Source organism: Mobula birostris, chromosome 1 (genome assembly GCF_030028105.1).
Source record: "Mobula birostris isolate sMobBir1 chromosome 1, sMobBir1.hap1, whole genome shotgun sequence".
NCBI classification, from domain to species: domain Eukaryota; kingdom Metazoa; phylum Chordata; class Chondrichthyes; order Myliobatiformes; family Myliobatidae; genus Mobula; species Mobula birostris.
The window spans coordinates 251,127,812-251,142,449 of NC_092370.1; the positions used below are offsets into that span (position 1 = coordinate 251,127,812).

Genomic DNA, 14,638 nt, shown 5'->3' on the forward strand with positions numbered 1-14,638 from the left:
GATCTCAGCAGGTCAGGCAGCATCTATAGAAACGATAATACTCCTTCCCCCACACCCCCCCCATCTCATTATTCTGGCTTCCTCCCCATTCCTTTCCAGTCCTGATGAAGGGTCTTGGCCCTACACAACTGTTAATTAGTCATAGTCATACTTTATTGATCCCGAGGGAAATTGGTTTTCATTACAGTTGCACCATAAATAATTCAATAGTAATAAAACCATAAATAATTAAATAGTAATATGTAAATTATGCCAGGAAATAAGTCCCTGAGCCGATAGTGTCTGACCCTCCAAGGGAGGAGTTGTAAAGTTTGACGGCCACAGGCAGGAATGACTTCCTATTACGCTCAGAGTTGCATCTTAGTGGAATGAGATAGATGCTGCCTAACCTGCTGAGTTCCTCCAGCCTTTTGTGTGAGGTGCCTTTTCGTGATGTGCATTTAGAATTGAACTCAATGGTTTCTGTGATAATGGGCATCTCAGAAGATGAAATATTCAGTCAGACTTCTGGCTGAAGTTGTAAGTGGCTTACCACTTAGTTGCTGGGTGCACCTATCAGTGAGGATGGTGACATTCTCAAAGACTCTTTCCCCCTGTTAGCTGTTTAATTGTGCAACATCATTTTATGATTAGATGTGACAGGACTTGATGATACGGATTTGCTGAATGGATATGTGAGGGATGTGTGAGGAAAGATGTAAATAAAGTTGAAAGAGTACAGAGAAAACTTACAAGGATTTTGCTGTGTCTGGAGGAAAGATTGAATAGGTCAAGACTATTCTTAGAACATAGAAAACTGAGAGGGGATTTGATAGAGGTATACAAAATTATGAGGGGTATAGATAGGGTAAATGCAAGCAAGCTCTTTCACTGAGGTTGGTTGGGACTATAACCAGAGGTCATGGGTTAACGGTGAAAGGTGAAAAATTTAAAGGGAACTTGAGGGGAAACTTCCTCACTCAGAGGTTCATGAGAGTGTAGAACAGGCTACCAGTGCAAGTTGTGCATGGAAACTCAATTTCAACACTTAAGAGAAGTTTGGATGGGTATATGAATGATAGGGGTATGGGGAGCTACGGTCACAGTGCAGGTCGAGGGCAGTAGGCATTTTAAATGGCTCAGTGCAGACTAAATGGGCCGAAGGGCCTGTTTCTGTGCTGTACTTTTCCATGACTCAGTGATGAGTTTAGATCTGACCACTGGTTGTGTACTTACCCTAACCCTAATTTCATTCTTAAACTGCACTCTCCAGTCCTGGACTTCCCTGTCAAAGAGAGCATCCTCCCTGAATCTGGTCTCTCAAATACTTTCTGAATGAGTCTTTTTACATTTTTGCTCCTGTAATAAAGATGCCATTTGCCCTCTGAATCCTTTGCAATAATCAAGAAAATTGGAAGCAGACTTTTTTTCCAATGGCAGTTATCATAAGCAAATCTCACAGTTCAATGTTGTGTATCAACACAAAATTATTAATTTTATTCCCTATCATTACAATTCCTTTGGTATTTACTCACAAATAAATACATTAATAAAATCACTAATTATGCCATAAAGCTAAGTATGTCAGCAGGAACAATCACTCCCTCCATGCCAAGCATGGCAGTTACAGCATACATCATTTCACCAAAGGCTCCTAAAGCATCATCCAATGACACAACCTAATCATCTACAACAAGAGTTTCAAGCATTTGACAATGTCATTGTCTGAGTACTCCCTTCCAAACCAAATCCTAGAATTTATTTATGTGCATTCTATGAATACTGTCACCTTCCTGCAGCTTCTCAGAGCAGTGGCTCATTCTTTCCTTTCTCAAGCACTATTTGAAGATTCAAGATTGTTTAATACCATTTCCAGTAAAGGAGATCGAAATAATTGGTACTCCAGATCTGATGCAGCAAAAAAAAACACAATGAGATCAAGAATACAATAATAATAAAAAATACAACAAATATATATACATAAGACAACCTGTATACATGGATTGATTGTATGCCCATAAAGTGATGCTAGACACAGGAGTCTGTACATAAGGCGACTGACAGGAAATGATAAAGTAGTGGTGGTTGGGGGTGTGGAGGGGTGGGTTAGTGGGTGGAGATGTTGATCAGCCTTAAGGAAAGTAATTGTAATTTGATATGGGTTAAAATGCAGGGCTGGCTGGAAACGAACACATTAAAAATATGCCTTTCATCCAGAATTGTAGGATAACTGCAATAGAATGAACAGCAAATCTAAATTGATGCACGACAGAAGAGGAATCATTAAGAAAGCTTGCAGTGACGAAGTGTGCCTCAGTGTGGGTGCCATGGCAGTGTAGCAGTCAGTGCGATGCTCTTTTGAGTTGAAAGTGTCAGAAGTTCAGAGTTCAATTGTAGCATCCTCTGTATGTCCTCTCCTTGGAATGCATCAGTTTCCCCAAATGTTTCAGTTTCTTCACACAATCCAAAGATGTATAGGTAGGCTAACTGGTCGTTATAAAATGTCCTGTGATTAAGTTAGGGTTAAATTGGGGTTGTTGGATTGTTGGGATGGCATGGCTTGAAGGGACAGAAGGGCCTACTTCGTGCTACATATCTAAATAACATAAAATAAATAAGTACTCACTCCAGGGACAGAAGAAATCATGTGTTTCTGCAGAATTGTCGATTCAGCTATTTTGGTTCCAGCATCAGCACAAACAAACTGGGAAGGACAAGAGAGATCCATTTGCTTTTTACATCATCATTTCATCCACTTATTAGAACATTTCCATTATTCTAAAATAGCAACCTTCAGACAACAGCAATCATTCATCACTCCTGCTTGCACATTATAGGTAAATCACAGCATACCCATCTTCAACCATTTCAGCAATATTACTTAATAATTTTCTTTAAACATGAAAAGATGCATCATTATTTATGATTAATGAACAGCAACTAAAGACAATGAGTCAAAGAATCTCCAATTTAGCTTCAGTTTCTGTCAGATACCACGATCAAATAAATATTAATTTAGATCGAACTTACAAAGTATTTCTGCCCAAAATCAACTTCAGTTTAAGGACTAAAGGTACAATGTACTCGAATAAAGAACACAACAACAGGTACAGGGACTCAGCAACACACACACAAACACACAATGATGTAGGAATTCAGAAAAACACATAATAGTGCAGGAACTCAACACACACAATGGTGAAAGAACTTAGCAATACACAGACACAAAGGGGTAGGAACTGAACACACACAATGGTGAAAGAACTTAGCAATACACAGACACAAAGGGGTAGGAACTGAACACACACAATGGTGAAAGAACTTAGCAATACACAGACACAAAGGGGTAGGAACTGAACACACACAATGGGCAGGAACTCAGCAACACACACATAATGGAAGAATGAGGAGGTGATAGGCAGGAGCTACAGAGAGGCAGTCACCACTAGTCATAGTCATAGTCATACTTTATTGATCCCGGGGGAAATTGGTTTTCGTTACAGTTGCACCATAAATAATAAACAGTAATAGAACCATAAATAATTAAATAGTAATATGTAAATTACGCCAGTAAATTATGAAATAAATCCAGGACCAGCCTATTGGCTCAGGATGTCTGACCCTCCAAGGGAGGGGTTGTAAAGTTTGATAGCCACCTGACCCCCTGGATGGAAACAGGGGTCACCGGTACCTTAGCTCTCCTCAGGTCTACCACCAGCTCCTTAGTCTTTTTCACATTAAGCTGCAGATAATTCTGCTCACACCATGTGACAAAGTTTCCTACCGTAGCCCTGTAGTCAACCTCATCTCCCTTGCTGATGCATCCAACTATGGCAGAGTCATCCGAAAACTTCTGAAGATGACAAGACTCTGTGCAGTAGTTGAAGTCCGAGGTGTAAACGGTCATAGTCATAGTCATACTTTATTGATCCCAGGGGAAATTGGTTTTCGTTACAGTTGCACCATTAATAATTAAATAGTAATAAAACCATAAATAATTAAATAGTAATATGTAAATTATGCCAGGAAATGTCCAGGACCAGCCTATTGGCTCAGGGCATCTGACCATCCAAGGGAGGAGTTGTAAAGTTTGATGGCCACAGGCAGGAATGACTTCCTATGACGCTCAGTGTTGCATCTCGGTGCAATGAGTCTCTGGCTGAATGTACTCTCCTGTGCCCAACTAGTACATTATGTAGTGGATGGGAGACATTGTCCAAGATGGCATGCAACTTGGACAGCATCCTCTTTTCAGACACCACCGTCAGAGAGTCCAGTTCCATCCCCACAACATCACTGGCCTTAGGAATAAGTTTGCTGATTCTGTTGGTGTCTGCTACCCGCAGCCTGCTGCCCCAGCACACAACAGCAAGCATGATCGCACTGGCCACCACAGACTTGTAGAACATCCTCAGCATCGTCCGACAGATGTTAAAGGACCTCAGTCTCCTCAGGAAATAGAGACGGCTCTGACCCTTCTTGTAGACAGCCTCAGTGTTCTTTGACCAGTCCAGTTTATTGTCAATTCATATCCCCAGGTATTTGTAATCCTCCACCATGTCCACACTGACCCCCTGGATGGAAACAGGGGTCACCGGTGCCTTAGCTCTCCTCAGGTCTACCACCAGCTTCTTAGTCTTTTTCACATTAAGCTGCAGATAATTCTGCTCACACCATGTGACAAAGTTTCCTACCGTAGCCCTGTACTCAGCCTCATTTCCCTTGCTGATGCATCCAACTATGGCAGAGTCATCAGAAAACTTCTAGACACTAGATTCCAGGAGAGATGTAACTGGGTGACTGTCAGGAGAAGGAGGGGAAATGCACAGCCAGTGCAGAGTACACTTGTGGCCGTTTCCCCTCAATAAGAAGTATACCACTTTAGGTCATATTGAGGGGGATGACCGTGCCAGGGGTGGGGAGTGGTGCACAGTGACCGGGTCTCTGGCACTGAGTCTGGTGCTATGGCTCAGAAGAGCAGAGAGGCGAAGAGGACTGCAGTGGTGAAAGGAGATTCCTTCGTCAGAGGAACAGAGAAGAGGGTAGAGAAACCTGGATATTATGTTGCCTCCCTGTTGCCAGGATCAGAGATATCTCCTATCAGGTCCATGGCATTCTCAAGGATGTGGGTGAAGTCTTGGTACATATTGGCACCAAAGATACAGGTAGACAAGGTAAGAGCAAGGTAGCAAATTGAGAAATTGGACCTCCAGGTAGTAATCTCTGAATTGCTTCCTGTGCCATCTGCCAGTTCAGTTAAGAGTGGGATGATTTGGCAGGTGACTGCGTGGCTGAGAATCAGGTGCAGGGGGCAGGGGGCAGGGGTTCATGTTTATGGATCATTGAGATCTCTTCTGGGGAGGGTATGACCTGTACAAAAGGGACAGGTTACACCTGAACCTAAGGTGGTTTAAAGTAATTTGGTAGAGGGATGGGAACCGAGGTGATAGTGCTGAAGATAAGGTAGTTGGTTTACAAAAAGAGGCAATATGTAATGACACTTCAAGCAAGGAGAGGCACAATTGCAGACAACAGGATGAGCTGCAATGTAAAAGGCACACAAAATCAAAAAGGGTGAATACAGGACTGAAGGTGTTATATCTGAATGTGCACATTATACAGATTAAGGTAGATGAACTTGTAGCATGGTTACAGATTGGCAGGTATGATGTTGCAAGCATCAGTGAATCATAGCTGAAGGAAGATTATAGCTGAGAGTTTAATGTCTAAGGATACACATTGTATCGAAAGGCAGGCAGGAAGACAGAGAGGGTGGCGTGGCTCTGCTGGTAAAATATGAAATCAAATCATTAGGAAGAGGTGACATAGGGTCAAAAGGTGTTGAACCATTATGGATAGAGCTAAGGAATTGCAAGGGTAAAAAGACCCTGGTGGGAATCATATACAGACCTACTGTTTGGTAGGGATGTGGTCTACATAGTACAATGGGAGGTAGAAAATGTATGCCAAAATAGTCAGAGGGATTTCAATATGCAGGGTATAGCAACATGGCAACACATACACAATGGCGAAGGAACTCAGCAACACACACAAAATTGTGCAGGAACTCGGAAGCGCTCACACAAAATAGTCCCGGAATTAACCTTTAGGGAGTCCTTGTGCAGGACTCCCTAAAGGTTAATTTATAGGTTGAGTCTGTGGTAAGAAAAGCAAATGTGATGATAGCATTAATTTCAAGAAGACTAGACTATAAAAGCAAGGATGTAATGCTGAAACTTTATAAAGCACTGGTGAGGCCTCACTTAGAGTATTTTGATCAAGTTTGGGCCCCTTATCTTAGAAAGGATGTGCTGAAACTGGAGAGGGTTCAAAGGAGATTCAGGAAAATGATTGCAGGATTGAATGAATTGTCATATGAAGAGCGTTTGATGGCTCTGGGCCTGTATTCACTGAAATTCAGAAGAGTGAGGCATGACCAAATTGAAAGCAAGCAAATGGTAAAAAGCCTTGATAGAGTGGATGTGGAGGGAATGTTCTTGTTCATGTTCATGCATCAATCTAAAAGTCTCTTAAAAGTTCCTGATGCATCTGCTGCTACCATCACCCCAGGCAGCACATTCCAGACACCCACCACTTCCTGTGTAAACAAAACCTATCCCTCACATCTCCTTTGAAATTATCCTCTCTCACCTTAAATGCATGTCCTCTGATATTAAACATTTCAACCCTGGGGAAAAAGATACTCTCTGTCTACTCTACCTATGCCTCTCATAATCCTATAAACCTCCATCAGATCGCCTCTCATAATCCTATAAACCTCCATCAGATCCCCTCTCAGCCTCCACCACTCCAGAGAAAACAACCCAAGTTTGTCCAACATTGTTATAGCTTGTGCCCTCTGATCAATCAGGCTTGTAAATCACGACCTACCCTTGACAAAGCCATCCTGATTATCCCTAATCAGATTATGTCTCTCCAAATGCTCATTAAATCCTGCCTCTCGGAATCTTCTCCAACAACTTGCCCACCACGGAAGTCAGACTCACTGGTCTACAATTTAGAAACCATAGAAACCATAGAAACTACAGCACAGAAACAGGCCTTTTGGCCCTTCTTGGCTGTGCCGAACCATTTTCTGCCTAGTCCCACTGACCTGCACACGGATCAATAGAAACAATTTCTTGGGTTATCTTTACTCCCTTTCTGGAACAAGGGAGTAGATGATAAAAAGATTAGTGAAGGGGCAAGTAGTGTTGAGGAAACAGGTAGGTTACAGAAGAATTTAAACAAATTAGGGAAATGGGCAAGAAATTGGCAAATGAAACTCAGTGTTGGAAACTGCATGGTCATGCCCTTTGATAGTAGGAATAAGTGTGCACACTGTTTTCTAAACAGGGAGAAAATCCAAAAATCTGAGATGCAAAGGGACTGGGAGTCCTTGCTCACTCACCCTAAAGGTTAACTTGCAGGTTGAATCTGTGGTGAAGAAGGCAAATGCAATGTTAGCTTTCATTTCAAGAGGTCTAGAATACAAAAACAGGGATGTGATGCTGAGGCTTTATAAGGCACTGGTGAGGCCTCACCTTAAGTATTGTGAACAGTTTTGGCTCCTCAGCTAAAAAGCGATGTGCTGGCATTGGAGAGGGTTCAGAGGAGGTTCACAAGGATTATTCCAGGAACTAAAGAGTTATCATACAAGGAACGTTTGAACGTAAAATGGTGCAGGAACTCTGGGTCTGTACTCGCTGGAATTCAGAAGGATGAGGGGGAATCTCATTGAAACTGTTTGAATGTTGAAAGGCCTAGACAGAATAGATATGGAAAGGATGTTTCCTGTGGCGTGGGAATCTTGAACAAGAGGGCACAGCCTCAGGATAGAGGAGTGTCCATTTAAAACAGAGATGCAGAGAAATGTCTTTATTCAGAGGGCGGTGAATTTGTGGAATTTGTTACCACAAGCAGGTGTGGAGGCCAGGTTGTTGGGTGTATTTCAGGTGGAGAATGATTGGTTCTTGATTGGACACAGGTCAAAGGTTACAGGGAGAAGGCTAAAGAGTGGGGCTGAGAGGAGGAAAAAGGATCAGCCATGATTGAATGGTGGGGTAGACTCCAAGGGCCAAATGGCCTAATTCTGCTCCTATGTCTTATGATCTTAAAATGGTGCAGGAGCTCAGCAACACACACTAAATGGCGCTGAAAGTTGAGAATGCGTGCACAGAATGGTGCTGGAGCTCTGCAATACATACAACGTGGTGCAGGAAATTGCCAATGCACATACAGGAACTAGGCATGAGACACAGAATAGAGCAGAAACTGGGGAACACGCATACAAAACGTGGTGAACCTGCAGAATTCTTTGCCTCAGGCAGCTATGTAAGCCATGTCTTTATGTATATTTAAGGCAGAGGTTGATAGATTCTTGATTGGTCAAGGCATGAAAGGATACGAGGAGAAGGCAGGAAATTGGGGACTAGAAGAAAATTGGATCAGCCATGATGAAATGGCAGAGCAGACTCGATGGGACCAAATGACCTAATTCTGCTCCCATTTAGTCTGATCTAATGAAATTGGTGTAGGAACTCAGAAAGGCACACACAATGGTGTAGGTGGTGAGTAACGCACACACAATAGTGTAGGAGGTGAGTAACATGCACAGAATGGTGCAAGATCTCAGCAACACACACACAACGATGCAGCAGTTCACCAACACACACACACACACACACAGAACGGTATAGGACATCGGCAACACACACACAATGGCACAGAATCTCATCGACACAAAGACATTTGGTGCAGGAACTCAGGAAGACGTACACAAAATGCTGCACTAACAGGCACCATGTGGTACTGGAACTCAAAAAATACACAAAATGGTGCAGGATCTCAACAACACACACACAATGATGCGAGTTATTAGCAACACACACAGAATGGTGCAGGAACTGAGGAACGGAGATGGAGAGAGAAGGGGCGCGAGAGAACCGACAGTAGGATTTGATTCGGCAGGTACACGCGATCTGATGGAGCCAAGAGGGGAACTTGTACTGGGCAGCGGTGAATACGGGTTGATGCAATAAGTACTTCAGAAACAACAACTTTTGGAAGATTTGAGCTCCACCTGTGCATATGTGACTTCTTAATTATAATGGGCCCTTCTCCCAGTTCCACCTTCCTGATTTTTAATGTCTTTACTAACTATTTGGTTAAGGTTCATAAATATACTTTCTTTATAATTGTATGCATTGTACAATCTGTTATTTCTTGACAACGGGCGATTGCAGTGGGCAGTAAATCAAACAGCATTCACACAAACCAGGGTTTGGGTGTGCAAGACATCCCAACCTCACAGGTCTGGCAGTACCAAAGTCAGATACTCTCTAGACGTATGGAATCTGAGAAGGTAGTTCCCTCACTGCAGAGTCCAGTGGCTGTTAGTGAGGGGCTAACAAGCTGCATTTCCAGAGATGCCCAGTTAAAAAGGGGGTTTTGTTGTGGGGGCTTGTCTGGGATTGAATTCGTTGAACGCTGTGTGATTGCCCTCAGAATTGATTGGGTGGTTTTGTGTCTAAGCCTGTGTTAAACTATTGCTCAGGAAAGGGATTAAGATATGTGGTTATGGACGCCACAAAGATTAAGCATTGGTGCAATTCAAAGAGATTAAGAACATAGAACATTGAATAGTACAGCACAGTACAGGCCCTTTGGCCCACAATGTTGTGCTGACCCTCAAACCCTGCCTCCCATATAACCCCCACCTTACATTCCTCCATATATCTGTCTAGTAGTCTCTTAAATTTCACTAGTGTATCTGCCTCCACCACTGACTCAGGCAGTGCATTCTGCGCACCAACCACTCTCTGAGTAAAAAACCTTCCTCTAATATCCCCCTGGCATTCATAGCAAGAGGATTCGAGTACAGGAGCAGGGAGGTTCTACTGCAGTTGTACAAGGCCTTGGTGAGACCACACCTGGAGTATTGTGTGCAGTTTTGGTCCCCTAAACTGAGGAAAGACATTCTTGCCATAGAGGGGGTACAAAGAAGGTTCACCAGATTGATTCCTGGGATGGCAGGACTTTCATATGATGAAAGACTGGATCGACTAGGCTTATACTCTGGAATTTAGAAGATTGAGGGGGGATCTGATTGAAATGTATAAAATTCTAAAGGGATTGGGTAGGCTAGATGCAGGAAGATTATTCCCGATGTTGGGGAAATCCAGAATGAGGGGTCACAATTTGAGGATAAAGGGGAAGCCTTTTAGGACCGAGATGAGGAAAAACTTCTTCACACAGAGAGTGGTGAATCTGTAGAATTCTCTGCCACAGGAAACAGTTGAGGCCAGTTCATTGGCTATATTTAAGAGGGAGTTAGATATGGCCCTTGTGGGTGAAGGGATCAGGGGGTATGGAGAGAAGGCAGGTACAGGGTTCTGAGTTGGATGATCAGCCATAATCGTAATGAATGGCAGTGCAGGCTCGAAGGGCCTATTTTCTATGTTTCTATATTTCTAAAGATAATTAACATAAATGATAATAAAGTGGAATTAGTCGTCAGTAACTCCGCCCTACTTATTTGGAAACCTCAGTGTAAAACCCCTGGAGGAGAGACAATAGCAATAAAAGATCTATTGAAGATACAGCTATAACAAGCAGAAACTGTAATAAGACAATATAAGCAGAGACGGGTCTGGGAATTAGTTCTATTAAATCACACCAAGGGATTTGGTGAATTAAAACTTTTACTGTTCCAATTGTCTAGTTTGTGTGTGAAATATGTTCAGCTGTGTTTTAACAGAGAAATGTTTGGAAATGACAACGTGATATTGAGTAACGTTTGGAATAGAAAATAGAATATGTAATCCAGATTGTAATCCTGTTGAATACCCGTCAGGTTTTTGTTCTGTAAATTCGTGAATTGACTTTCTGTGGATGATCAACTATTTCATCCAACAAAGCAAGAAACAAGACGGCAAGTGGCAAGCCACCCAAAATTGAAGAACTAGCACGGGATCGAAATGTTTAAGACGCAGAGGATTTAATACCGTTGGATATATGTTTATTTTCATTCAAAGGATCTGAATTTGATTTTCTGCAAGAAATTATTATTTTTTGCAAAAAATTTGATAAATTACTGAATGCGTTTTACTTTGTTTAAAAGTTGCAATGTTGGGGAATTGTCGTGAAAGGAGTTAAGCTGTTTATAAATATTTTATGAATTTGAATTTGAATTTGTAGACATACCGACTAAAACTGAAAACTGAAGTTAACCATAATATTTAAGAATAGGAATTCAATTAGTTTTCTAACTAACTAGGGACAAATAAAAAGGAAAGGTTAGTCTGTAAACCTTTAAATAGGGAATAACACTATATCTAATTAGTTAGAGAAATTGGAGTAATAAAGGTTATTCTAATGAATCTCACTGATTCTAACTAACAAGGAACTTGGTTTTAGTTTGATATCTGAGATTTGGAACCTAATCAGAATGTTGGAATTTTGAATTGTTCTTACTCATGTAAGTATTTTGCATATATTGTTTTTTATAAACGAAACTTACCTCCAGAAGTATGTTTCTGTTCACTGCTTCCTTCTGCTACCTAGAGCTTCTGATGACCTACCAGCACCTGGTATAGTACTATGTAACTTGATTGTTCTCATAAAGAGTGCAGCAACCAGCCCTACGCGGGTGTTACACAGAACCTGCCAACGCAGGGAAAATGGGAAAAGAACTTGGCAATACACACACAATGGTGCAGGAGCTCAGCAACACAGACAGACAATAATGCAGGAACTCAGAACACACAGTCCGGAAGACCATGAGACATGAACAGAATTAGGCCATTCAGCCAATCGAGTCTTTTCCACCATTCCATCATGGCTGATCCCAGATCCCACTCAATCCCATACACCTGCCTTCTCGCTATATCCTTTGATGTCCTGACCGATCAAGAAACTATCAACTTCCGCCTTAAATATACCCGTGGACTTGGCCTCCACCGCAGCCTGTGGCAGAGCATTCTACAGATTCACTCCTCTCTGGCTAAAAAGGTTCCTCCGTACCTCTGTTCTAAAAGGTCGCCCCTCAGTTATGAGGCTGTGCCCTTCAGTTCTGGATACACCCACCATAGGAAACATCCTCTCCACATTCACCCTAGGTAGTCCTTTCAACATTTAGTAGGCTTCAGTGAGATCCCCCTGCATTCTTCTAAACTCTAGTGAGTACAGGCCCTAGGCTGCCAAACACTTCTGATAAGTTAACCCCTTCATTCCCAGAATCATTATCATGAACCTCCTCTGGAGTCTCTCCAATGACAACACATTCTTTCTGAGATATGGGGCCCAAAACTGTAGACAATACTCCAAGTGCGGCCTGACTAGTGTCTCATAAAGGCTCAGCATAATCTCTTTACTTTTATATTCTATTCCCTTTGAAATAAATGCCAACACTGCACTTGCCTTCTTTACCACAGACTCAACCTGTAAATTAACCTTCTGGGAGTACAGTATTGCATGAGATTCAACTTTCTCTGACCCTATGTCACCTCTTTCTAATGATGTAATTCCATCTCTTACCAACAGAGCCACAGCACTGCCTAACCTTCCTACCTGTGCATTTGATAAAAAGTATATCCATAGTGATGCCCACAATGTCACACTGACTAATCTCCAATTGTGCCATGAGTTTGTCCATCTTATTCCGAATGCCATGCATATTTAAATACAGCACCTTCCATCCTGCATTCCTCACCCACTTGAATTTTCCCTCTGTGATAAAATTTAACTCTTTGCTCTGTCTGCACTTGTACCCAATCTTTAGCTTGTCCCTCCTTACATTCATGTTATACACATCATTGACTTGTAAACCTGCTTCTCGTCCTCAGCTCTATCATACTGTTTTCCATCTCCCTGCCAGATTAGTTTAAACTATTCCCAGCAGCTCTAGTAAATCTGCCCACAGTGTACAGGAATTCAGCAACACACACTCAATAGGGCAGGAACTCGGTTAACCTCACACAAACAATGGTACAGAAACTCAGCATGACACACGAAAGGTGACCAGGAACTAAGGAACATATACATACAATTGTGCTGTAGCTCAGCAAAACACACATAATGGTGCAAGGACACAGTAACACACACACAATGGTGCACAGACACAGTAACACACACACAATGGTGTAGGGACACAACAGCACACACACAATGGCGTAGGAACATAGCTACACACAATAGCACAGCAACTCAGCACACAATGGTGCAGGAACTCAGCAGCATGTGCAAAATGGTACAAGAAATCAGCAACGCACAATGGTACAGGAATGTTTCATTGATTAGCCAAGGAAAATATTGACTCACTTAAGAAAATGTGTCTCAAAAATATATTTTGAATGTTCTTAAAAATAAATTTATTCAAGGGCATGGTCTTTATTTGCAGGATTGACTTTCAAATCTTTCTTTCTCATTTCATTTCAAATAAACTTCAGTATTTTGATGATGTGATGGTAATGCGCTCATCAGTGAAAACTCTGCAAAAATGCCTTAAAATATAAACTTCTCTTAAAGGTTGATCAATGCCAGGATCTGATCTTCAGTCCAGATCACAAAATAAAGATTATAACATAAACAAAAGAGAGCATTAAAGATTATCTTTTACTTTAAGTTTCCAGTAGTCACAAGCGCCCCTGATTGAAGAATTACCCACATACACAATGATGCAGGATCTCGGCAACACACACAAAATGGCGCAGGATCTCGGCAACACACACACACAATGGTGCAGGAACTCAGCTCTGCACACACAATAGTGCAGGAACTCACAACACACGCAATGCTGCAGGAACTGAGCAACACACACACAATGGTGCAAAAACTCAGTAATACATACTACAATAGTGCAGAAACTCGGCAACACAGACACAATGGCGCAGGAACTGAGCAACATGCACACAATGGTGCGGAAGCTCAGCAACTCACAGACAATGTTGCTGGAACTCAGCAACACAGACACAATGGTACAGGAACTCAGCAACAAACAAAATGCTGCAGGAACTGAGCAACACATACACAATAGTGTAGAATCTCAGTAATACAGGCACAATGGTTCAGGAACTTGGCAACAAACACACAATGGTGCAGGAATTCAGCAAAAAACACAAAGTTCTGCTGGAATTATAACACACAATGCTGCAGGAACTCTGCAACGCAGTCAAAATGGTGCAGAAGCTCGGCAATATACAAACAATGGTGCAGGAACTCTGCAACACACACATAATGGTGCAGGAACTCAGCAAAAACACACAATGTTGCAGGAATTTGGCAAAAACGCACAATGCTTCAGGAACTCAGCAAAAAACACAAAATTCTGCAGGAATTATAACACATACAATACTGTAGGAACTCTGCAACACAGTCAAAATGGTGCAGAAACTCATCAACGCACATACAATGGTGCAGGAGCTCCGCAATACACACACAATGGTGCAGGAACTCAGCAAAACACAGAGAATAGTACAGGAATTTAGCAACACATAGTTACCAGTGGATTGGGCCAGGCTGTTTGTTTGTTGCCTCCTGGGTGCCAGGGTCCAGGAGATCTTGTATCAAGTCCTGAGCATTCTTAAGTGGGAGGGTGAAGAGCCAGAGATCATGGTTCATATAGGTACCAATGCCATGGGTAGGATGAGTGATGAAGTTC

The 14,638-nt window shown here is 42.1% G+C and overlaps 1 protein-coding gene across 1 annotated transcript in view; it reads right to left on the reverse strand.

Moving 5' to 3' along the window:
• The window catches only part of LOC140194116 (protein unc-79 homolog), a 338,541-nt gene that overhangs the window by 48,259 nt on the left and 275,644 nt on the right, over positions 1–14,638 (reverse strand). The window contains exon 40 of the mRNA XM_072251578.1: positions 2,606–2,683. Within this exon, the coding sequence (XP_072107679.1) occupies positions 2,606–2,683 (78 nt within the window). The remainder of the gene's footprint in view (positions 1–2,605; positions 2,684–14,638) is intronic.